The sequence below is a fragment of the Salvelinus fontinalis genome, chromosome 13 (assembly GCF_029448725.1).
Source record: "Salvelinus fontinalis isolate EN_2023a chromosome 13, ASM2944872v1, whole genome shotgun sequence".
Classification (NCBI taxonomy): domain Eukaryota; kingdom Metazoa; phylum Chordata; class Actinopteri; order Salmoniformes; family Salmonidae; genus Salvelinus; species Salvelinus fontinalis.
In genome coordinates, this window is record NC_074677.1 from 51,005,867 (window position 1) to 51,030,726 (window position 24,860).

A 24,860-nucleotide genomic window follows, 5' to 3' on the forward strand; every position below is an offset into this window, starting at 1 on the left:
AAGTCAAGGAACGGAGAATCTGATATTCAAAAAAATTTATTGATCAAATATGGACAAAAAAAACGTTGATAGTAAGGTTTAAAACACAATTATAACAAATCTTATAGTTTTGTCAAAACAGTACAAAGCTGAATAAAAAAACGTTTTGTGGGTTTAACTAAACCTAGTCAGTCACCGGTTAAGTTTGGTAGTGCACATATAATTTACAAAGGAAAGAAAACAGTTACAGGGTTCGATATATTTTAGTGTCTACGGCTGCGTTTACACAGGCAGCCCAATTCTGATATTTTGCCCAAATATAGGCAAGATAGCTTATGATTAATTGTTTTTTTTGACCAATCAGATAAGCCATTTTGCCTCTAATTGGGAAAAATATCAGAATTGTGCTGCCTGTGTAAACACAGTCAACAGAGCAGATCATGTTTGACAAACAAGCCTACACGTTTACCAGGTAAGTCTCTCAATGGCCAAATTAATACTGAAAGAAACAAAGGCACTTGGTCTTTTTATCCAGACTATTGCTTCATTTGAGTGTGAGAGACAGAAACAGAGAGACAGAAACAGAGTCAAAAAATATTAGTCCAAGTTATTACTCCAATAATAATACTAAGAATACAAATAATGACCAAAGGTAAAAACTTTACAGTATTTCTGATGTATCAATAGTGCATGTCTAAGATATTGAATGCTGTGCATGTACAGCAAGTGAGTACACTACAATCTTTTTAAAAAGGAATACCACATCCATAGATCGGGTGCCTTAGGAATTATGAATCGGAACATTTTGTTGTCTTTGCATCCACGTTTGCATAATTGACAATATCAGTTATAGCATAGTGGAAACCACGTTCTTCAGCTTATGAACACGTAATTGCATCCGAGATATACAGTAGAATCGCTCCTCTCATACTGAAGAGAGGCCAGCAGAAGAACTGTCATCAGGAAACACATCCTCTTACTGAATGGTCAGCTAAGTGGGTGAGACTAAATGGACTTTTCTGATGTGCAAACCGACTAGCCAAATCTAAAACGGACCCTTACCTTAACCCAGACCCACATTTAACCAATTCTAAAAATAAATATCGGTTTACACATCAGAAAATTCCCTTTAGTCGCTCCCCTCCCAAGTCAAGCTGCCCTTGCATGGTGTACAATATAAACAATAACAGTGCTAGAATGCTAGGCCTTGTCATTTCTGGGAGGTGGATGCAGATAAAGTCCATGATAACCATGAGACTCTGAATCTGAGTGTTTAGCACAGAGCGGCAAAGACTACCACAAGATACATGTTTGTTTTGGTACAAAGACTGAGGTTTGAACAAGATAGTTGCAGAGCCTCCAATATCGCCCTCCATTCAGATAATACAATCCCCCCCGTGTTGTTTGGTTTCCAAGAGCGTAGCATACATTTCAATGAATGATACACTACATGACCAAAAGTATATGGACACCTGCTTGTCAAAAATCTTATTCCAAAATCATGGGCAGCTTTAAAAGCTTCCACTCTTCTGGGAAGGCTTTCTACTAGATGTTGGAACATTGCTGCGGGGACTTGCTTCCATTCAGCCACAAGAGCATTAGTGAGGTTGGGCAATATATTTGTAATTTTCTTTTAAAGGGAAAGGGAAGGGAATGCATTCAACTGAAATGTGCCTTCCGCAGTTAACCCAATCCCTCAATCAGAGGTGCGGGGGGCTGCCATAATCGACACCTACGACTTCGGCGCCCGGGGAACAGTGGGTTAACTGCCTTGCTCAGGGGCAGCATGACAGATTTTTACCTTGTCAGCTCGGGGTTACCGGCCCAGCAACCTTCCGGTTACCGGCCCAACGCTCTAACCACTAGGCCACCTGCCGCCCCAATTAGGCCTGGCTCGCAGTCGGTGTTCCAATTCATCCCAAAGGTGTTCGATGGGGTTGTGATCAGGGCTCTGTTCAGGCCTGTCAAGTTCTTCCACAACGATCTCGACAAACCATTTCTGTATGAACCTCACTTTGTGCACAGGGGCATTGTCATGCTTTAACAGGAAAGGGCCTTCCCCAAACTGTCATCACCACAAAGTTGGAAGCACAGAATCGTCTAGAATGTAATTGTATGCTATAGTGTAAAGATTTCCCTTCACTGGAACTAAGGGGCCTAGCCCGAACCATGAAAAACAGCCCCAGACCATTATTCCTCCTCCATCAAACTTGACAGTTGGCATTATGCATTTGGGAAGGTAGCGATCTCCTGGCATCCTCTAAACTGAGAATCGTCTGTCGGACTGCCAGATAGTGAAGCGTTATTCATCACTCCAGAGAACACATTTCCACCAAGTCCAATGGTGGCAAGCTTCACACCACTCCAGCCGACCCTTAACACTGCGCATGGTGATCTTAGGCTCATTGGCCACGGACACCCATTTAACAAAGGTCCGAACAGTTCTTGTGCTGACATTGCTTCCAGAGGCAGTTTGGAACTTGGTATTGAGTGGTGCAACGGATGACAGGTTATTTTTAAACGCTACATGCTTCAGCGGTCCATTCTGTGAGCTTGTGTGGCCTACCACTTCGCGGCTGAACCGTTGTTGCTCCTAGGCGTTTCCACTTCACAATAACAGCACTTAGAGTTGACCAGGACAGTTCTAGCAGGGTAGAAATTTGACAAACTGACTTGTTGGAAAGGTGGCATCATATGACGCTGCCACATTGAAAGTCACTGAGCTCTTCAGTAAGGCCATTCTACTGCCAATGTTTTTCTATGGAGATTACATGTCTGTGTGCTCGATTTTATACACCTGTCAGCAACGGGTGTGGTTGAAATAGCCGAATCCACTAATTTGAAGGGGTGTCCACATACTTTTGTATATATAGTGTACATAGTCATTGCACATAAACTCCATCTGAAGGAGAACTGTAATAAAGGTCCCCTATCACAAGGGTAAAATCTAAAAGGTGGTGCTACTGTCACCACTACACATCAACAGTTTCATATTAAACTCCAAATTCTACCAAATCGGTAGCTGGTTCAACTTGACCAGTGAAGCAATGCCACTCAATGTCACTTTCCAGCACCTAAAGAACGTAACTTCATTTACACAACATTTAACCATAAATATTTATTCACACTTAAATCCTATTCTTGGTCCATAGTATTTTTGCAATCAAGAAGATAAACCTCTAACTCCCTACATATCTTTTAGTCTTAATCTCAACTTGCATGTTCAGTTTTGGTCTCCAGTTAGCATAGAGCAGTGCCTAGATCAGAGATGGAGGCTCAACCTTGCTCCACCTGTACTGATGAGTAAGTGGGTGGCTGTGCCTGCCTGGTGAAAAAGGAAGCAGCTCTCTTTGGCTTCAAGCGTTTGATTTCTTTACCTGCCCGGAGGACAACAAACACATTTAAGTTAGTTTTACAACCTAACCTGATAAACAAATGAAGCTTATATGGATGGTTAATACTGAGGAAATGAATGACATGCATGATGATGGCCTCTCCCCAGACTCACCGTTGTCCACGTAGCTGATGGTGTTCAGTGTATGAACCCGACTGCACACCACACTGCTCTGCCTGCGCAGTTTCCCTCGCCGACCGCCCCTTCCTCTGTCACTGTTCTCTGCCTGTCCAGCAGGCTGATGGGATAGACTGACATCACTGTCCGTTTCCGTCGCCGCCCCTCCTTCGGCTGCAGACTGTAGCTCCACACAGAACTCAATAAGGCCGCTCATAAGCTCTGCCTAGAGAAACGAGGGAAGAAAGAACAGTAGCAACTCTGGTCACTTCAATGGCATCTATGACCACCACCTAATGAATGTTTATTTTGAATATATATATATATATATATATTTTAAAAGGTAGGTTTAGGTTTCATTACTTGTTTTGAATAGATCTTCAGTAACTTGTTGACAGGGGTGCCGGCCTCCTCCCCATCGAATTCAAGCCACAGGATGTGCGAGTCACCTTCCCCCTCGGGGTAGCTGTGGTCCCAAGACAACTCACTGAAACGCAGTCCCAGGAGAACATGCTGTCGTGGAGTAGGAATGCACCGGAGAAAACAAGGCAGAAAGGTAGAGGGTTGGGTATTCAGTGAAGTCTTTTTGCATTGATAAGGTACACATCTTACTCAATCACACACAATAAAATAGGTCATATTCTGCTAGTAATGTAGAGGAGTTATCATTTATTTAACAAGGCAAGTCAGTTAAGAACAAATTCTTATTTACAACGACGGCCTACCCCGGCCAAACCCGGACGACGCTGGGCCAATTGTGCGCCGCCCCTTTGGGACTCCCAATCACATATATCAAATCAATCACGGACAGATGTGACACAGCCATTCACAGCTTGACATTTCAGGTCTCACCTTCTCTTTGATGTCCATTACATACACCCCCTCCAGACTAATCCCCACATTGACAGCTTTCCGTCCTGCTCTATGAAGAATCCCCTGAGCTGGCTTGTCAATCTCCCCCGAGAAGAAAGCACACCTGGCCAGACAAGAAACAAACATGATGCAAGTGACACGTGAAGGAGATCCAAACTGTGAATGTGTTCCATGCAGTTAAGTTGAGGCCATTAGTTTTGCCTGTTCCTTACCCATAGTAAGGCAGAGAGTGGCATGTGCTGAGGTACTGGCGTAGATGCTGAGTGGGCTCTGGGGGGGTGCTGCCTAAGGTGCTGATCTTACGATACTCCTCCAACAGGTTGTGCTCCAGCCCTGCCTGACGGCCCCCTTTTCCCCTCAAGGTAGAAAACAGCCCTCCACCTCCCCCTGATACATGTGCAGGCAGGAAGGATATCAGCTTCTTCTCTCTGAGGGAGTTGGGAGAGGAGAAGCAATAGTCTGGGTATGCAGCCAGCTATTGGGGGAAATTATTTTGAGTTATACTCTTAAAAATAATACACAACGGCCTCCCGGGTGGAGCAGTGGTCTAAGGCACTGCATCGCAGTGCTAGCTGTGCCACCAGAGACTCTGGGTTCGAGCCCAGGCTCTGCCGCAGCCGGCCGCGACCGGGAGGCTCATGGGGCGACGCATAATTGGCCCAGCGTCGTCCGGTTTAGGGTGGGTTTGGCCGGTAGGGATATCCTTGTTCCATCGCGCCATAGCGACTCCTGTGGCGGGCCGGACGCAGTGCACGCTGACCAGGTTGCTAGGTGTACAGTGTTTCCTCCGACACATTGGTGCGGCTGGCTTCCGGGTTGGATGTGCGTTATGTCAAGAAGCAGTGCGGCTAGGTTGGGTTGTGTTTCGGAGGACGCATGACTCTCGACCTTCGCCTCTCCTGAGTCCGTACGGGAGTTGCAGCGATGAGACAAGACAGTAACTACTACTACCAATTGGATACCACGAAATTGGGGAGAAAAAGGGGGGAAAAAAATACAAATAATACACAACGTCACCAAGAGGCAGACGTTCAGATGCCTGGCATAGTTTACCTTAAAGCAGCAGTGGCTTTCTGGTCATCCAGACCTACTCCCAGTTCCATAGCAAAAGACAGTGCTCCCAAACTCGTCCAGGTTTCAGGGTCACAGGGGAAGCGGCCAGCGAGGATGTTAACCCGTGCCTCGTCGTAAAGTAGTCTCAACACCCCCTCGTCATCAATCTGGAGGGAAATACCATGCAATGAAATGTGGAATATAGGAGGATGAAATGTGGCAATGAAATGTGGAATATAGGGGGATCCAAACACAGGGGCATGTAGGTGCGGGGGGCCCCGAGGGACAAACATAACCTTTTGTCTTAGGGCTGGTGCTAGAGTGCTCTGGGGTATGTGTCTACAACCAGGAAAGTATAATCTATCCATTTGACACAACTTGACTGATACACACACACCCCCCCCCCAACAGCTTCATGTTAAGTTTAAGGAGAAAACAGAACAAGCAGTACCTGCAGCTCTTTAGACTTGGGATGAAACACATTCCTTCTGTACTGCAAGCATGGCTCATCTGGAGAAAAAAAAGGAAAGTACAGCACGAGGGCATGAGGAGGGTATTACTGAACATTTTTATATGATGGCAGATGTACGGCTTAGGATTAGTGATGTTGGGTCAGTGGCAACATGAGGTCAGGTTGACAAAGCAATATGAATTCAGCAGTAGGGATGAAAAAACAATTCTAACAGATGTGAGACAAAAATGTTCATCTGCCAAAAATACAGAAACAAATAGAAAAGATTACAGAAACACACAAGCTCATCCCTACACACAGAGACACAGGCAGTCTCACCTTGAGATATGTCCTCCTCTGAGGCCTCAGTGAAGCGATACAGCAGGTCCTGCCACTGGCGGCACAGTTTGTAAGGCTGATGCTTCGGCTTTAACTGCAGTTCTGAGAGAGGAGGAAAAGGCAGGGAGTAAGCAACGATGTGATAATTAATGAGAAGGATGATGAAAAGCATTCTCATGGCATAACAAAGAAAGGAATTTGGCATGACAAAGCATGCTAATTAATGAGAAGGATGATGAAAAGCATTCTCATGGCATAACAAAGAAAGGAATTTGGCATGACAAAGCATGCTAATCTATAGCACCATATCCACAAGCCGTAGACTTGGCCTACACTCATTTCGCTGTAGTGATCCCTTCCCTATTTTAGAAACAATGCCAGTCGTTCAGCAAGACAGTAGTTCAAAAGAGAAGCATTCAAACTGTCAAATGTTCCTCTTATGGCCCAAGGGCTCTCTTCAATCACCACCAATACATGATACAATGAACCAGACCAGCCTCAGACAACCCTATCCCTTTGTAATACATATCTGCCCTTCTCCCCCTGATCAAATCAAGAAACTGTCAAATGAATGGCCAAGTTGCTTATATTAAAATAACATCATGGGGCTAGGGGAGGAGGAAGGGGGAGGTGCATACAGAGAGAGCTGTCATTACCGAGCAGAGGAGAGCTGAGCCAGAAGGCAAAGGCATCCATTGCAGAATCAGGAATGTGGAGAGCCTCCCGGACACTGCGGCCTAGCTCCTGGACACTCACACAGGCAACCCCCTCCACACACAAGTGTACCGCACTGTCACCCACCAGGTACACAAGCACATCTTGAGCTGTAGGAGAACAAACACAGGGAGGACAGTTGACATAATAATCTAATGCAAAACAGAAACATCTTGCAAGCCACGATGATGTCATGAGCTTACATGAATCCGTTTGATATATACACAGGGCTATTAAACACCAATGTTCCAAATAAGAAAACACACAGAGAGACAAAAATGTTATATTGTAAACACCAGACAAAGAAAAAAAGGGAACTGACCGCGGGTGACAGAGGATGCCACACTTCCTCTCTGTGAGCTCCCCTCCGATGGTTCTGGAGGAAACCCCCCACACTCATCTACTTCCATCTGTGTGAGACACACAAATCAAGATGAGTTTTTCGAAAAATATATGTTATCCACTAGCAAATTCACTGTGACATAGCTAGCTAGCCACCTCCGTGAGTAACGTTAACAATAGCTGTAGTGATGGTGGGGATCGATACAGTTGTTCTCCATCTTCTTTTTAAATAGTGAGCCAATTTGTTTTCAGCAGTTTTATTCCCTGACTGATGATAACCCGTTTTCTCATGGATCTCACTTGTCCTTCTGCAGCATACACATAGTGTGCAATATTTGCAAAATCGAATCGCAATACATATCTAATTTAACTATAGAATATATATCGTATCGTGAGGTGCCTTATAATTCCATGTCCTAGTTATCTATAATTATGTTCAATATCAAGGCTTTGATTTTCTCGTTGTCAAGTCGTAATAGTTTTTACTGAAACGACATTTCACATCTAAGTAAGCTGGTATCCTGCCAACAAACTGTAGACAGCTCAATTACGAATATTATGCTAACGTTAGCTACTAGCTAGCTAGTTACCAAGCAAGAAGACAGCGGTGGGCTAATCCGGTGAGATGACATTCAATTACCTTCTTTTACTGAAAATGTAGAATTGACAGTCCACAAGATAGTATAAAAATAAAATACTCCGTATGAGAATATATTTTGTCAAAACCACAACTTCAACAGTTTACCAGCACACTGACAACTGCCTAGACTAATGTACTGCGCCCTTTGTGCTTCTTCTTCTTCCTCTTCTTCTGTGGGTTTATGGCAGACTACAACCCCAAAATGTGTATTACCACCACCAACTGGACGGGGTTAAAAAAAAAAAAAACAAGGTCAAAACAAAACCCATACGTGATAGGGAGAACTAACTTTATCCACCCAAATAAAACAATAAAAAAACACATTGACAAAACCAAACTCACACTTCTTCCTTGCTTCCAAACTCCATGACCTGAGAGGGTGTTACGGCTTGTGACGATACTCCATGCAACTACTCCGCTAAGAAGTCTTTCAGTCCCAGGAACCGTTCCACAACATCCACAATGATATCTATTTTACTGGACGTCCTCTCCACCTTGGCAGTTCAATCAATCACCATAGCTATAAATGCCACAAAGCCCACCTTCTTAAACTTTAACATATCTGGATCCTGCTGTTGAACGGCAACCCCTGCAGCCTTCAGTGACGCCCAATCCACCACTCTTCAGGAGTCTTCAGGAGCACCATTCGAACCCTCAACACTTTTAACAGCCGCTGCATATGAAATGCTCTGGAGAGCCCTGACTTTGGCCACATCATTCTCTTTCACCCTTGTTGGGCATTCCAAAAACGTGGCTTCATGGTTCCCACCACATTGCAACATATCACATTTTCATCACTTTTAAAACACATATGATCTTTTCCACAACTTGAACATCTTGGCTTCTCCCTTCTGAAAAGACTTGAAACATGTCCAAAAACTTTACAGTGATCACACTCCATTGGTCTTGGAACAAATGCTCTGACTCTGTAGTTGCCCACACCGCTGTAAAACAGGCAAGAATAACTAAGTACTTCTGGGTCCCGGATTTTGGGAAACCTCCAGAATTAGAGTCTGTTCTGTTTACTTCGTAAATGAAAAATTCTGTAAAATTTAATCTGTAAAAAAATAATCATTAAAAGGATTTATATGAGATATGTTTTTGTTTTTTTCAAGCCTAAATGGTCAACTGTTTTTTTTGTGTGTACTCCTATCATTTATTGCACCGTACACAATTTTCTGTACGTTGTGTCGCAGTAAAAGGGTCCATTCTACTCAGGAGCACTTTTAGTTTCCAAGTCCACAGAGTTTACACCCAGAGGAGCATTGCTGCTCATTTTGTGGCCCTTAAAGAGTGACCAATCAGCTTAAAATGATACTTCGGGATTTTGGCAATGAGGCCCTTAATGTATCATTTACTCATGTTATAATGCGTGCTACTGGTGATTTCTGTCCTTTGGTGGGCAGATTTCATAATTTGACTTACTCAGCACATTTACATAAACGGTGGCTTTGATCACAGTTTTGAGGTTTAGGTTGCTTAATGTAGGCCGTCATTGTAAATACGAATTTGTTCTTAACTGACTTGCCTAGTTAAATAAAGGTTAAATAAAAAATAAATAAAACATTTTCATAGCTACAGTAGCTAGCAGCACAAGCATATACTGTTGTGAAAATCTCTTTTCACCCACCATCAACACCAACAATCTCTGCAATCTTCCTCCATGCCATTGACCTTATGATTTTGTTTCTGTATTTTAGCAAAGCAAAATCAAGACAGGCGGAACAATGTTTCATGAACCGAAGATCTTCAAGCAAACATCTGCTCCTCGCCCGATTGGTTAACGGCAGCCACGTGCAATTTGCATAAAGTAGAGCAGTGCTGAACTTTTTCAGGTGGCTCCCATAGCACGGTTCAAGCTGCTCACCTTCCCACAACCTCTTGCACATTGCTCCGTGTGTTCTCGTTGAAAATGAATTCGGAAGTAGTGGAAACAGTACATAACGCAACAAAAGACGTCTGCTGCCCCGCAAACAACTCCATCTACGCATGTAAACACGCCTTAAAAAAACGCCAGTCTTCTGAAAGCCTATCCCTGGGATAGTTTTATTTTTCAGCTGGACAATTAGACACATTTTCCTGCCAAAGACACACCAGAATGGCTTTCCAAGAGGTGTTGGGCGTTCTTGAGTGGTCTAGCTGCAGTTTGAATATTGCTGCCCCTCAATGATTCCCAACCAAATGTACAGCACTTGAGCAAAATGGATATGTTACAGTAAGAGTTCTGCAAAGTTGGTTGAATCTTATAAAAAATTATTTACAGCTGTAATGGTTGTCAAAGGTGCTTCCACCAAGTATTAACTCTGGGGTGTGAAGAATATCTTATTTATACTTTTTTGTACATTTTCTATAATCTTTCTTTCACTTTGAAAATGTGGAGTATGTTTTGTAGATCAGTAGGAAAAAAACAATGAAGAATGCAAGGGGTGTGTAGACTTTCATTAGGCACCATAGCTGCGGGAAGTAGTAAAAAAAAAGAACATGATTAATACAACAAAATATTTTTTTCACCAAAAGTAGTGCACTGGCCCTTTACTAGTATTAGCGGACGGATGTAGAGGTCTTTAGTGCGGGCAAAAAAAAATATTCAGCATATCTGCTTTGGCAAAAAAAAGTTGAATAATTAAGAACAGTATCTTGTAGGATTCAATAGTTGGAATTGAAAGAGTTGTAGCCTTGTCCCGTTCTCTGTGATTGTCATTCTAATTGAATCCAGCAGGAACAAAAACCTGTCCTCAAACATTTACATCCAAAGGTGCAAAGTTATGGGCAAAGACACAAAACATTTTTCTTGATCAAATAACATGGAAATTAATTGACCATCCTTACAACCCACTTAATGTACATTACTGTATTGTACATAGGCCGGTCATCTAAGTTCATACCTGTAGACTTTCCATCACCATGAATAGAAAAACAATGACCAATAGAATTGAGTACATTGAGATAGCAAGCGGTTTGTGATGATGTGGCTCAAGTTGGTAGAGCATGGTGCCTGCAATACTTGGGTTGCGGGTTTGATTCCCACCAGGGGAGCAGTATGAACAGGTATGGAAATGTAGGCACTCACCACTGTAAGTTGCTCTGGATAAAAGCATCTACTAAAAGGAATTAATAGACCATTTCAGTTCTCACATAGAAATAAAGTTGCTTTGCAAAGTATTTCAAGAAACTGGAAAACATCAAGCAAGTAACTTTATATTCCACAATATTTTGTATGTTTTGTACAGAGCAGTTCTGAGATCCCAATAAAGTAATCATCTTCCCCTCAAGAAACAGAACACTTGCAAGAGTCATCATTATCTGAGGACAGAAAGTAGCTATGTCAAACCATTCAATTCTTTTAAAATCTGATGTGAAAAGTAACAATATGACATGTGTGTTCATAGATCATTTCAAACAGTTAAGTCTTTACAAAGAGCATAATTTAATTGAGAAATGTGAATAGTACAGCAAAACAAAATTGGGGTTGTAAGTCAGCTTTATCAAAAGGACATTTTGCTCCAAAATAAAAATACAGCTTCTTACATTGACAGAACTGTCTTCTGCAGAGTAAGCATCAGCAAGAGAGATATTTTTGAAAGTGTAGTTTTTCACAAAAGTGCAAAGATAACAGCAAATTGATATTGTGTACTGTAGACATGTGATTTCAATACATAACATTTAAAAAGAGAGGTCCTATCAACACACCTACCCACTAACACATTTTGTTTTTGTAAAATGGCAAGTTAAATGGTCAAAGAATTGTCCAAATATTACAACCAAATTTGAACCACAGCAATGCGCAGACACCTTTAGTAACACTTCAAACTCAAGAGAAGCAAGTTAAGGATCTTTAAAAGTAGACCATTCTGTGAAACAGTGTCTGAGCACACGGCCTGGCCTCAGACTATATGTAACATAGCGAATGTAAATCCACAACCCTGAAAATAGCATGATACGTTTAGTATGGTATAGTTATGTAAGACAGATCATTACTTAAGGCAAAATTGGAAGTAGGGCGGTTGGTCGTGGTGGATGGGTGCGATTTCCAATCTCATCACGGATAACTTTAGAATTTTAGCAACTTTACAACTACTTAGCATGTTAGCTAACCCTAACCCCAGGCCTAGCTAATGTTAGCCACCTAGCTAGATTTCATAACATATTATACGTTTAGCAAATTCATAACATGTCATGAAATGGGTGATGGACATCACAAATTAATACATACCATATGAAACATAATAGTAAAATGGAGTGTTTTGGATTTACATACAGAATAATACAAAGTACTCTGGGACCAGGTTGGGGCACAGGGCACTTGTGGATTTCAGAACACTATGTTATTTTAATGCTATACCAAGATGAACAATGTCCCCTGGGTTAACAACCACTCAATTTTAATATCCTCAGACTATCTGTTCAACATTTTCTTTGTCCAAAGATTACAACTTATATTGCATTCAGAATTTGGGAGACAATTGGTAAGAAACATTTATTCCAGTTCAACACAAAACACACCGCATTTCATTCAATGTCTATATTTACATACTTTAAGATTTAATCAACATACAAAAACAATATGTGAATGTCAGACACAGCATTCTTCCAGTTCAACACAAACCTCACACTCACTCAAGTAACTTGAAAAACTGTTATTGATGCCCACTCCAAAAATACCTTTGTTTTTAGCAGATGTTGTAACAAGCCATATTTGTGTGCCATACATAGAATACAGTATTTCTGTTTTCCCATCACCAACACTGCAATCTCATTTAAAGTAACTGTCCAGTGTTTCCAGATTTATATTAAATATGACCTATAACTAATTACAATAGGAGTGAAATAGTTCCTTCCTTCCCCCCCAAAAAGGTAATTATGTTAAAAAATATTAATGCAAATAAAGCGCTGATTGACCATCTCATCCTCAGGATGACATCATCCTCTATGAGTAAATAGCTAGCATTTTTTAAACGGCCTGTTTGGAGATACAAGTTTGAGTTCAGTTTGAGTTTGTTTAAAAATAAAAAATAAAAAAATCTCCAATTTATGCTTTGGCCACAAATATAAGTATAGGATGAGTCAACAACATTATTTGGGTATAAGTTAAACAGAGTATGAACTTAGTGAGAATTTCACTGTACAGTTACTTTAATGTACAGTGGGTCAAAATATATTAATTTGACATACATCTCAAAGCAATGTAAATAATAGAATGTGTTCACACACACACAGGTTATATAGCCCATTAGTTCTTAGTAGTAGATGAATAGGAAATTTGCAACTGCCTATCCCAAAGAGGGGAAAAGGGTGTAAGGTTGCTATCATTTCCAGGGCAAAAACGCAACATCCTGTCCTCTTCTTTCATCTCCGAAAGAGAAGATGCCGCTCTGCCTCTACTGGTCCCACCATCTTAGATGGACTTAGATCGGCCCCATGTTCAACACTCACCAGGACATGGAGTTGGGTGCTGGTCAGTTTTTGCCCACTCGGATGTTGGGGTTTAGTAGGGGGTCTAAGTTGGGGTCGGAGTCAGCTGAAGCACGGCCCAGTTTAGCCATAATGATAATCAAGGTAAAGAATCCCAGCACTCCAACCAGAAGGAGCATGAAGACCCTCTGCTTCCAGGACAAGCCTGTCCTCTTTGAACCCGTCCGGTTTCTGAGAACACAAATAAATGTATATCTTCAGAGTTAAGAGAAATGGGACTCCACCTTTGGAAACAGAGTAACTGATAAATAAGATCTATAAAAATGTAAGATAAAGGATAAGTTGTTTTTTTACAACCAAATCTCTGTTGATGTAAATGGAATGTTGTTTCAGAAGAGTCCAGACATCTTTTTTGTGTGATTTCACTTGTTTTTGAGAGACTTACCCCAAAGAGCAAATCAATTCCTGATACTCGTTGTGTAATACGGGGGCCCAGAAAAACCATGAACAAACGCTCCAAAAACACCCAAATACATCCTTTCAGAAATGGCAAAGCTCTCAGTATAGCGATGCAGGTCTTTAGATGCTGTACACATGAAATTGTGTCATTACGAACTTTATCTGCAATGTTATATTCAGTTTTGTTGCAACTCTCTCAGTCCATTCTACAGGTAACTGCCAAAAATAAATCAAATAAACACTTAAGTAAATGAGCGATACAAAGTACAGTATATTGAAAGCATAGGGTGACTCCACACAGGAAGTTCCAGACACTTCCAGAATCTATGCCAAGGTGCATTGACGCTGTTCTGGCGGCTCCTAGTGGTCCAACACCCTATTAAAACCACTTTATGTTGGCGTTTCTTTTATTTTGGCAGCTACCTGTAGCAGCAGGCTACGTGGAGAATGAAACATCTAGACAGGGGAAACAGCTCGAGTCGCACAAAAGGGAATAAAACGTAGCGGATAAAGTTCGGAATGACACAATTTCATGTGTACAGCATCTAAAGACCTGCATCGCTATACTAAGAGGTTTGATGTTTCTAAAAGGATGTATTTGGGTGTTTTTGGAGCCTTTGGCCCCCATATTACACAACAAGGAAAATAATTGCTGTTTGGGGTAAGTATATCGAAAACAAGTGAAATCACAAAAAAGATGTCTTGGACCCTTCTATAACATTCCATATACATAAAAATAGAGATTTGGTTCTAAAAAATAAAACTTCTCCTAAATAGTTCAATAATGGTTAAATAAAAATAAAAAGTACTGTTGTCCATATGAAATGTAGTTTGCTCAGAAAGGTGTACTTGCTGTGCAATAACTAAATGAATAGCACCTACTTGAAATAACTAGTAACACAATTCAATTACTGACTTGAGAATCTGTGCAAACCAGTTGAGTGCTGGTCGTCGCCGGTACTTGTCGTCGTCAAAGTCAATCTGTGTCACAGAGCTGTGTCCAGAGCTGTAACCAGAGCTGGGACCAGAGTCCCGTGTGTCATAGACTTTCCTTGGGGTTGATGCTGGAAGCAAAAATAAACATCAAATGAATAACCAAATACGAGGATACATTACACACATGCATCTACGTGAAGAATATCAGATGCGTTATCAAAAATGACAGGAACTAAGATCAGATTTGAGGCTAAGGTTTGGACTAGCCTGTACAGCATGACAACACTGTATGGTTAATAAAACTGAGGATTAGTACAGTTCCTACAAACCAGAGTAACATTCATCGTCCTTTACCTGTGTGTAGGGTGATTGTGTCACTAGTGGTTGCAGTGATCATGTTGACCCCAGAGTGTTGTTCTTGTGCTACCATCCCCCCGTTGTTGTGGAGATTTCCATGATCTTCCTGTACTGGAGGTGGAACTAGAGTAGGGGCCGGGCTGGGGGTGTAGGAGTGGGTGGGGTAAGCTTCAGTGGTCTCCAATGCTGAGGCTAGCACAGTGGGGGAGAAGGTAAATGTTACAGTAACCTTTCTGATTCAAAAAAAAAACAAAAAACATTTAGCTTAGCATTATGTCATAATGCCTTTGGCTGCAATACAGTCTCCCGTTATTGTAGACCAACAAGGCAGTAACAGACCAGAGACAATGACTCACCATCAAATGTGGACCAGTCAGCATAATCAGTGACATCCTGTGTGCTGTCTTGAATAGCTTCTACAGGTTCTTCAATCTTGCAGTGGAGAGAGTATGTGCATGTTAGATTTGAATTGTCACAGAATACTTGCCATCTCGCTGAAAGAAACACTTGATTTCTGGGTCCTAAAACATAATTTAAGCCTTAAAAATATTTTACACTAATATCATACACAATTTCATGTCGGTACCCAGCATCTCAACCAGTATATCCCTGTCACCATCACTATTCAATTTCTCTAACCGCTAGTGTGACCCAGCCCAACCCTATTCCTCACCAGAGGTAGGCCTAGTCCAGCTCTTGCCCAGTTGACTAAGGAGAGCTGTTCCCTCAGCATGTCAGCTATTGGGCTGGCCAGGTTGGAGGGGGGAAACACTGGACCTTGACAGCTGGGGCACTGGTATCCCGCAGGAGCAGTGTGTAGGGGCAACCGGGCTGCCAGGTCATGAAGACAGGCCCAGTGGAATACATCTTGGATAGAGAGACAGGGCAATGATCCAGGTGGGTTTGTGCAAATTCCACAGAGCAGTAATATCAAGCAACAACAATAATATGGAGAGTTCCTCTCAAAAAAGAACACGACTATACCAAATTCAATAAGAGCACAAAGGATAACAAATCCAAGATGTTGACAATCTTACCATAGCAGACCAATCTGACAGTATCCTGGGAGATCAGTGGGTTATTACACAGTTGACAATTAGGGCTGTAGTCACTATCCTGAAGCCACTGGAGGTAGGACTGCACTATACACTGGTAATCAGAATGGAGAGAAAATACTTCATAGTTTAGTGGCAAACACAGCTACAATTAGTCCCTTTTAGAATCGAGAGTGGAAGACATATTCTCGTCTCTAACATGTAAGCTCAACATTTCCGAATAGTCCCATTACAAGTCAGAATGTTTAACACACTTCATCTAGACTTACTTTACCTGTTGGCAATAATGTTGTCCTTATGTCGGAGGTAATCTGAGACAATATATCCACAAAGAACTGCTACCAGTCCCGCCCTCAGTACGCCGATTTGCACATGGTTCTGTCGGCTGGCACCTCTGGCCCGTACCTCCAACACCGACGCAATGCAATTTTCAAGGGATTGATAAATAAATCTTAACATTTTGGTCATAATATCATCACCTCTTGAAGAGCATAATCAGAACTACAAATGTCAGATTATTACATGCAAAACAATTGCGCACATTTAGCTCTATCCGAGTTATACAGCAGGTAACTGCATGCTTTTCAGTAAACAATTTTATCATGCAATTTCAAATATGTGAGAGTAGCCTCAAGATCTCTCAATATTGGCCACCATGAATTGGAAATTTGAGTGATATAAAATAAAAGTGAACTATACCTGACAAGTATGAATGTTTTTTTTAGGTTCATTTCCCATCCTTTGAGGGCTCTGCCTGTCAAGCAGCAGAAGGGCGCATTTACCGATGTACAGTTAACTGATAATGTTTACTTTGCAAGCTACCAGTATAAACTTCGTACAGTTGGCTAAACATTGCTAGTGGTAAGTAGACCTAGTTAATATACTTTTTTTGCTGCTGACAAACATGATAGGCTACATTGATTGATGGATCACGTCAAATTAACTAGCTAGCTAATAACATATCACGTCAATATAACCTAAGTTTCAGAGGATAAATTAGATAGCTATATCCAAATATTGTTTGATTTTCTTGCCATCTATAGTGGTGATGACAGAAGTCTGAAAGGATGAGGACTTGCCGATGTCAAGCTCTTTCCAAAAGGATAATTTCTGATGAAGCAAGCTAAATGACACATGCTGATTGCTTAGCTAGCTAGCTACTAGCCCAATATATACTCTTAAGAAGCCTATCGTTACTCCTTAAGGTCCAAGGATAGTATATGTTATTTCCAGAGGTGGACTGGCTCAGGCAGCCACAAACTCAATCTACAAGTGAATCGATTCTCAATTGCGATAAGGTTCTAGAAACATAAAGCCCTTTACTTTCATGTCACATCAAAATAATTTCACAAATGCAAAATATACACATACTGTACACTGTTTTAACAGGCCTTATCAGAGTTGCAGCCAACAATATGTTTCAGTGACAACACGTTTCTGGTGGCATTCATCCGTTACACACAGGTGTTCGGAGCATGCTAGGTAGCACATGTGGTCCCACCATCTTCCGTAAACATGCGCGGTAACATGGAGATATGGCCATGTGGGAACACTAACCCTGTATCAATGTTATACATAAATATATTTTTTGACATTATTTCTCGCTGATATGATAAAGTTCCTTACGCTTCCAAAACTGTACCGCAAGCGATACTTAGTAATGTTCAGAACGAGTGTTGAGGATCTTAACATTCCCCGGTACAGAAGACACCTTCGTCCAATGTGTAATGATCATGACTCGCCGTTCCATTACAAGGGCAAGCTAGCTACATGCCAATCGGATTGGCTACCCTCACATATCTGAAATTACATGATAATTGATGTTTACTGATCATGAAACGCATGCAGTTACTTGCTGCATTACTCTGATGATAGTTACACTTGAATAATCGGAAATGTGTAGTTCTGACTATGCTCTTCAAGAGGTGATATGAACCAAATAGTTTATTCAACAATCCTTTGAAAACGGGACGTAATTCTCAATGGTTTTAGCGGAGTTGGAAGTCTCCTTTCCCTCCAGCAGCCAAATCGAACGCTCTGCACCATATTGTGACGTTTTATTGTTAACGACCTATATGATCTATATTTCATTTCACATTACATGAATATTTAGAGCTGTCCATCCACTGACCTTGTTGTGGTTGGAGACCAGGCAATGCTCACAAACATTCACCCGATGTTCAAAGCAGAACAGGTTGGTCACCTTCCTCTTAGGACACTTGCACAGACCCATGGTCTGTCTGTAGTACTGTACACACAGATTCAGACACAAGTGACCACCAAAACAAGCTTCAGCATCGACATCATAGTTATGGGTATTATCTAAGCAATGTTCTGATATCCCAGTCAAATCTACTCATGGATCAAATTAAGTTTGATGATTACATATGGGTGTGTAAAACACTGCTTTCGTGTATTGATAGATATAGCTAGTTCACTAGCATCAGATGTGTTTCGGGTGGCCTTAATAAGTTATCTCAAACTTACCTGTTACGCAAGCTTTCTCCTCGATGCTTTTTCGTATGAAGGAAGGGGTTGTAAAAATACTGATGTTCTGCCCTACCAACTTGGTCAGCTAAATCTAGAAAATGCGAATGTTTTCAGATGCTGACATTTGCCACGTCCCTTCCGGTAGAGTCGCAGAATAATGATGTCACGTGAGCACGGCACAGCTGGTCCAAGATTAGGAGGAGGATGGAACTAATTGAGTTACAAAATAAACTGGATAATATATATATATATATATATATATATATATATATATATATATATATATATATATATATATATATATATATATTAAAAGCAGAAGGAGCCTAGATCTAGGAAAAAATGGATTGAGGAGGGAGAACAGAATTCATCCTATTTCTTTAGACTTGAGAAATTTCACTCTAAAAATAACACTATCCATAAATTAAACATTGATGGTGTTATTACAGATGACCAAAAATGAATCGCTAAATACTGTAGCAATTTTTACAGAAAATTGTATAGCTCTACGTACTGTCGGGAATCCACAGATATGTTTTTTAACTCACTGAATAATGTTCACTCTATCAGTGATATAGAATCTAAACAGTGTGAGGTTGTCAGGTTAAAATTGGTTTTGGCGAGAGCTGATCAACGATCAGATATTACCGTAAAATATATTTTTTTAATGAAGTGGGCGGAGAACAAACCATTCTTCACATTGTTTAAGATAGAATTCTACATTATTAAGAAATGATCAGTAAGTGTAAAAACAAAAAAGCAATAACGTTACGTACCATAAAACCTTTTGACAAATTGAAAATGTACCTCGATATGTAATACTGTCTGTTAGGTTGATGTACTCTTGTTTGTATATTTCTGTTTTTGTATTTGTTTTGTTCATAATATTAATATTTGCGCGTTCTAGCACGTAGTTGCATATTTTCGCCTATTCTATGACGTGCTCGTGTGTAGTAACTCACTTCGCCCTTTCACTCCTAAACAACGCAATTTTTAAAACTTTGGCACAGGCTAAAATCTACAAAACTTAGTCCACTCTGTTCGTAACAGGTTTTAGTTTTGGGAATATACAATTATTGTTTTGACAATAGAAAACGGTATTATTAGCATAATTAGAACATTTGCATAATATCGGCCAAATCCATCTCGCGCCATCCTTTCCCACTGAGCTTCCTGTCATCACCATATTCGGTAGTGAGTGGAAACGCCAACCGGATGCTTCAAACGTATACATCCGGTGAAATATCTAGCAAATGTTTATCGTAGGTTTTCTTCTTCTTTAAATTTGTATTTGTCGGATTGCAACAAACTGAAAGGTGTATACTGGAGTGTTAATCTATTTATTTGATCTAGCCCTGTGTTTCCGCCTACTATTCTGGAGTTTATCATAGTTTAGCTGCAATCGCACATTTATCGTTAATGTAGTACCTATGCAGTACTTAAGTAAATTGTTGTGGAGAAAGACGTATACAACGGACAGGAAGTGGCAATCTAACACTTCCGGTACTTCCAGGCGGGCAATTTTGAAACATGTAGGACTTCAAGCAAAATGAACCACTACAGTAGTAGTAGTAGCTAGCTAGCAAGTTATCCACTCGCAATATTGCATTACATCGGTTTTGCATTAGTTATTAGGTGCCTAGTTAGCGTTTTATATGTATTTGTTAACTATACAATTGTCTTTGTTCTCATTTCGTAAGCTAGCTTGTTAGCTACTGATTTTATATTGGTAAATCAAGCTTGACAGGCGGCAAGGATGAGCAACGAGACACCACAACCCGTTTTGGCTGGTCAGTATTTTTTGTTATTTTGTAAATTATTTCACACCCGCTATATCCGAAAATGTTCCTCGGGATTCTTTAAAGTAGCCACACCCTTTGTCTCGACGACAGCGCTGCACACTCTTGGAATTCTTTCAACCGGCTTCATGAGGTGGAATGCATTTCAATTAACAGGTGTGCCTTGTTAAAAGTTCATTTGTGGAATTTATTTCCTTAATGCGTATGAGCTAATCAGTTGTGTTGTGACATGGTAGGGGTGGTATACAGAACATAGCCCTATTTGGTAAAAGACCAAGCCCCTTTTCTTTGTAACTAGGCAAGTCAGTTAAGAACAAATTCTTATTTTCAATGATGGCCTAGGAACAGTGGGTTAACTGCCTTGTTCAGGGGCAGAACAACAGATTTTTACCTTGTCAGCTCGAGGATTCAATCTTGCAACCTTTCGGTTACTAGTCCAACGCTCTAACCACTAGGCTACCATTCAAATAAGCAAAGAGAATCGACAGTCCATCATTACGTTAAGACATGGTCAGTCAATGTGGAAAATGTCAAGAACTTTAAAGGTTTCTTCAAGTGCAGTCGCAGAAACCATCAAGTGCTATGATGAAACTGGCTCTCATCAGGACCTCCACAGGAAAGGAAGACCCAGAGTTACTTCTGCTGCAGAGGATAAGTTCATTAGAGTTATTGCAGCCCAAATAGATGCTTCAGAGTTCAAGTAACCGACACATCTCAACATCAACTGTTCAGAGGAGACTGCGTGAATCAGGCCTTCATGGCCGAAGAGACTTGCTTGGGCCAAGAAACACGCGCAATGGACATTAGACCGGTGGAAATCTGTCCTTTGGTCTGTTGAGTCAAAATTTGAGGTTTTTGGTTCCAACTGCCGTTTCTTTGGAAGACGCAGAGTAGGTGAATGAATGATCTACGTATGTGTGGTTCCCACCGTGAAGCATGGAGGTGGAGGTGGGGGTGCTTTGCTGGTGACACTGTCTGTGATTTATTTAGAATTCAAGGCACACTTAAACAACATGGCTACCACAGCATTCAGCATCGATACGCTATCCCATCTGGTTTGGGCTTTGTGGGACTATCATTTGTTTTTCAACAGGACAATGACCCAAAACACACCTCCAGACTGTGTAAGGGCTATTTGACCAAGAAGGAGAGTGATGGAGTGTGGCATCAGATGACCTGGCCTCCACAATCACCTGCCCTCAACCCAATTGAGATGGTTTGGGATGACTTGGACCACAGAGTGAAGGAAAAGCAGCCAACAAGTGCTCAGCATATGTGGGAACTCCTTCAAGACTGTTGGAAAAGCATTCCAGGTGAATCTGGTTGAGCGAATGCCAAGAGTGTGCAAAGCTGTCAAGGCAAAGGGTGGCTACTTTGAAGAATCTAAAATATATTTCGATTTTTTTTTAAACACCTGTTTGGTTACACATGATTCCATATGTGTTATTTAATAGTTTTGATGTCTTCACTATTATGCTACAATGGGAAAATAAAGAAAAACCCTTGAATTAGTAGGTGTGTCCAAACTTTTGACTGGTACTGTATATATATGCTGTATACTGTCCTTTTTGCCATGAATGTGTTATTCAATGCGTTTCTATGGGCTTTAGTAGTAAGGCCAAAGTCAATATTTTATATATATATTTTTTTGATACCTAAACTTCTTAGCTAGCAAATGTGTGGTTCACTAAATCAAACTTATTTTTTTTAACATTTCTATGGTGAGATGAGTGTCAAATGTTATCTATTTTCTAGACTTAGTTAGACAGCTAACTATATGCCCCAATCTCAAATCAATGCAAGATCATCTATCTATTTCCATCATTTTGATGTCTATCTTGAGAAGGGTACAACTGCAGCCTGCAATTCAGGGCGTCCCTGCATGTGGGCATTACTACATCTGCAGGAACCAGGGACTGAACACCCCTCTGCAACTGGATTCTGGACTTCCTGACGGTCCTCCCCCAGGTGGTAAGGGTAGGCAGGGGAACGCCCTGAATTGCAGGCTGCACTTACAAACTATTGCCTATCTTCCCCATGCCTTTACATATTAAAGCATACAGCTGGATCTTCACAACAGATGGCTTTGGACATGGACTCATCTTGACATTAGACTAAAAACAACTGTCACTTCAACTTTACCAGTCAAAGGTCTTTACCAGTCAAGTCATGTTGCTACTGGCTACAAAGATTGCACACAATTGTTTTAAAAAATATATATATATATATATTTAACCTTTATTTAACCAGGTAGGCTAGTTGAGAACAAGTTCTCATTTACACCTGCGACCTGGCCAAGATAAAGCAAAGCAGTGCGACACAAACAACAATGCAGAGTTAGGCATGGGATAAACAAACATATACAATAGAAAAATGGGATGGGATAAGGGAGGTAAGGCAATAAATAGGCCATATTGGCAAAATATTTACAATATAGCAATTAAACTCTGGAGTGATAGATGTGCAGCTGCCGGTTGTAAGCTGCCATTGAGGTAAAATTGTTGATGGTTGGACCATTCTTTGTCTTATACCAGATTCTACCAGCCAGCCACGAAGGAGGTCAATGCGGTTGAGCTCTCCAAATGAAAATGTCCCCAACTCTGTGAGTAGTACCTTTGTCAGCAGCTAGAACTGAACACCACCAGTCCTTCAGAACTACTAACATTTCAATTTACCAATTGACATAGTCAAACTGCATCCTGCAAACATCTGCAGTCATTTCAGTATTTTGTCGAATTATGTTACTGTAATCCACAGGCTCCTACAGATGCCGTAAAACGCCGCATCACTGTGAGGAAGATTGCACCCAGGAAAACACAAGTCAATGTGAGTTGAAAGAACACATCAAATCGGTTTCCATAATAAGCTGCACAGTTTTAAAATGTTTGGTCCTTCTGCTATTTCATATCAGCCCAGTCATATGTGCACAATTGATTTTGTTTCAGGTCCCCTCCGAGGAACACACAGAAAATGAACAAAGATTGCTTGAAGGCAGTCGGAAGAAGTCAAAAATCTATACCCCAGGACCTGCCCAGGTCCCTCCGCTAAAAGCCACCATGCTCTCCCCGATCTTGGCCCCCTCACCACCCTGTCCACAGGCTGCAGCAAACCCAGAAGACTCAGCATGGTCACAAAAGGTGCGGAGGTCCTATACCCGCCTAAGCCTAGGGGACCCTTCGTTTGAAAGTCACCACGCCGTGTACTCCCCATCTCCTCAGCGTCGGGAGACCCTGTTTGGATTTGAGAAGCTTCAGACACCTCAGGTTCTCCGCAAGGTGGAGCAGTTCAGGGTGGGCCCTGAAGCCTCTAGGTCTCTCTGTGGAGTCAGCTCCTTCACCCTGCTGGAAGGGGACAACAGTGCTGCTCCCGACCCAGAGCCAGATGTCAACATCCCTGGTGTCGCTGTGGTAAAGGAGAAGAAGAGGAGGAAGAAGGTTCCTCAAATAAAAGTAAGTGAGGACAAATGATGTCACTGTTGACAACATTGATGGATAACTAAACTATAGTAGACTACAGTGTACTTTATCACTTAACAAGATATGAAAACCAGCGCTTACCAGCACGTACACTACACGCATTTGTACCTTTGTTGATCTACTTTTCAATTTCCTTCCTAACCAGCTGGCAGAGCTGGATGACCTTGCGGCAAAGATGAATGCAGAGTTTGAAGAGGCAGAAGGATTTGAGTTGTTGGTGGAATAAACTCATGGGTCATCGACAAAGACTTTGACATGTGACTAGAAAGACTTGTTGCCAATACTGGAGAACGTTAATGTTTTTAAATTCATTATTGATTTACAAAGACGATGAAGAGTTAAGGTTTTATTTGCATGAAAAGGCCGCCTATGGGAAACCAACAGGATTAATTTACAAGACAGAAATGTTGATTTTTATTTTTTTTTAAATCCAGTTGGAAATGTCAGATTGGTATCAACAGTGTATCTCAAGAAATAATTCTAGCTTCAAGGATGTTCCTGTCACTTTGAAATGTTGATAGTTATTTGTTTTTTGAAATTACAACTTCATTATGTCACTGGGACATACATTTGTGTTGATGAGCACCCTTTATATTTACAATTATTTGCTAAATCATTGTTGGATTACAGGTGTGTTTTAACCGATCACATTTTGTTCCCTAGAGGTTGCGCTCACCCTCTCATTGTGGTTTCTTCCATCACTGTTATTTTCTTTTGTGTAAATGTAATTAGTTTCTTTATTCCACTCATAGATGATAGTTTAGACGTTAGTGATTAAGACTTTTATTATCTGATCACTACTCCATATCAATTGGAAACGCGTTCTTATTGGCTGACCATGTCCGTTACTGACTCAAGTCTATCATATGGTTGAAGACGTCTCTTTGCTTTGTTTTGTTTTTTTGTAAGAAGTAATGTTGCTTTTTAGAATTGTTCTGCTATCATGAATATAATAAATAGTTTATTCTGTGTAA

At 41.0% G+C, this 24,860-nt stretch overlaps 3 protein-coding genes across 6 annotated transcripts; 1 reads left to right on the forward strand and 2 right to left on the reverse strand.

Annotated features, from left to right (window-relative positions):
* Window positions 1-20: 20 nt before the first annotated feature.
* On the reverse strand, window positions 21-8,090 carry LOC129868920 (FERM domain-containing protein 8-like). Its single transcript, XM_055943260.1, has 11 exons — window positions 7,903-8,090; window positions 7,243-7,330; window positions 6,863-7,030; window positions 6,207-6,308; window positions 5,868-5,926; window positions 5,417-5,583; window positions 4,576-4,791; window positions 4,343-4,466; window positions 3,854-4,003; window positions 3,488-3,716; window positions 21-3,356 (listed from the first exon to the last, which is right to left on the reverse strand). The coding sequence occupies exons 2-11, from the start codon at window positions 7,328-7,330 to the stop codon at window positions 3,256-3,258; spliced, it is 1,404 nt and encodes a 467-aa protein (XP_055799235.1). The 5' UTR covers window positions 7,903-8,090; the 3' UTR covers window positions 21-3,255.
* A 3,215-nt stretch (window positions 8,091-11,305) lies between these two features.
* On the reverse strand, window positions 11,306-18,780 carry LOC129868923 (zinc finger protein-like 1). Its single transcript, XM_055943263.1, has 8 exons — window positions 18,609-18,780; window positions 18,253-18,369; window positions 16,104-16,215; window positions 15,740-15,933; window positions 15,423-15,498; window positions 15,064-15,258; window positions 14,690-14,837; window positions 11,306-13,545 (listed from the first exon to the last, which is right to left on the reverse strand). Exons 2-8 carry the CDS (start codon window positions 18,352-18,354, stop codon window positions 13,359-13,361), a joined length of 1,014 nt encoding a protein of 337 aa, XP_055799238.1. The 5' UTR covers window positions 18,355-18,369; window positions 18,609-18,780; the 3' UTR covers window positions 11,306-13,358.
* A 752-nt stretch (window positions 18,781-19,532) lies between these two features.
* On the forward strand, window positions 19,533-24,860 carry cdca5 (cell division cycle associated 5). 4 transcript variants are annotated; one of them, XM_055943269.1, is made up of 6 exons: window positions 19,534-20,401; window positions 22,257-22,378; window positions 22,945-23,012; window positions 23,168-23,236; window positions 23,356-23,859; window positions 24,032-24,860. In XM_055943269.1, exons 3-6 carry the CDS (start codon window positions 22,974-22,976, stop codon window positions 24,110-24,112), a joined length of 693 nt encoding a protein of 230 aa, XP_055799244.1. In that variant the 5' UTR covers window positions 19,534-20,401; window positions 22,257-22,378; window positions 22,945-22,973; the 3' UTR covers window positions 24,113-24,860. The 4 variants fall into 4 exon arrangements, with proteins under 4 accessions (XP_055799239.1, XP_055799244.1, XP_055799243.1 ...); XM_055943268.1 differs by having other exon boundaries at window positions 19,535-20,401; window positions 22,257-22,381; XM_055943264.1 differs by lacking the exon at window positions 22,257-22,378 and having other exon boundaries at window positions 19,533-20,401.

Coding starts and splice junctions, on each gene's coding strand:
- LOC129868920 (XM_055943260.1), bottom strand. CDS start 7,330: ATGGAAGTAGATGAGTGTGGGGGGTTTCCTCCAGAACCATCGGAGGGG. Junction 7,031..7,242: donor GGCATCCTCTGTCACCCGCG/GTCAGTTCCCTT, acceptor GTTCTCCTACAG/CTCAAGATGTGCTTGTGTAC. Junction 4,004..4,342: donor TAATGGACATCAAAGAGAAG/GTGAGACCTGAA, acceptor ACTCCACGACAG/CATGTTCTCCTGGGACTGCG.
- LOC129868923 (XM_055943263.1), bottom strand. CDS start 18,354: ATGGGTCTGTGCAAGTGTCCTAAGAGGAAGGTGACCAACCTGTTCTGC. Junction 16,216..18,252: donor TGGTCTCCAACCACAACAAG/GTCAGTGGATGG, acceptor TCTGATTACCAG/TGTATAGTGCAGTCCTACCT. Junction 13,546..14,689: donor TGGTTTGCACAGATTCTCAA/GTCAGTAATTGA, acceptor TTGTGTTCTCAG/AAACCGGACGGGTTCAAAGA.
- cdca5 (XM_055943264.1), top strand. CDS start 20,368: ATGAGCAACGAGACACCACAACCCGTTTTGGCTG. Junction 20,402..22,944: donor ACCACAACCCGTTTTGGCTG/GTCAGTATTTTT, acceptor GTCTTATACCAG/ATTCTACCAGCCAGCCACGA. Junction 23,237..23,355: donor CCAGGAAAACACAAGTCAAT/GTGAGTTGAAAG, acceptor ATTTTGTTTCAG/GTCCCCTCCGAGGAACACAC.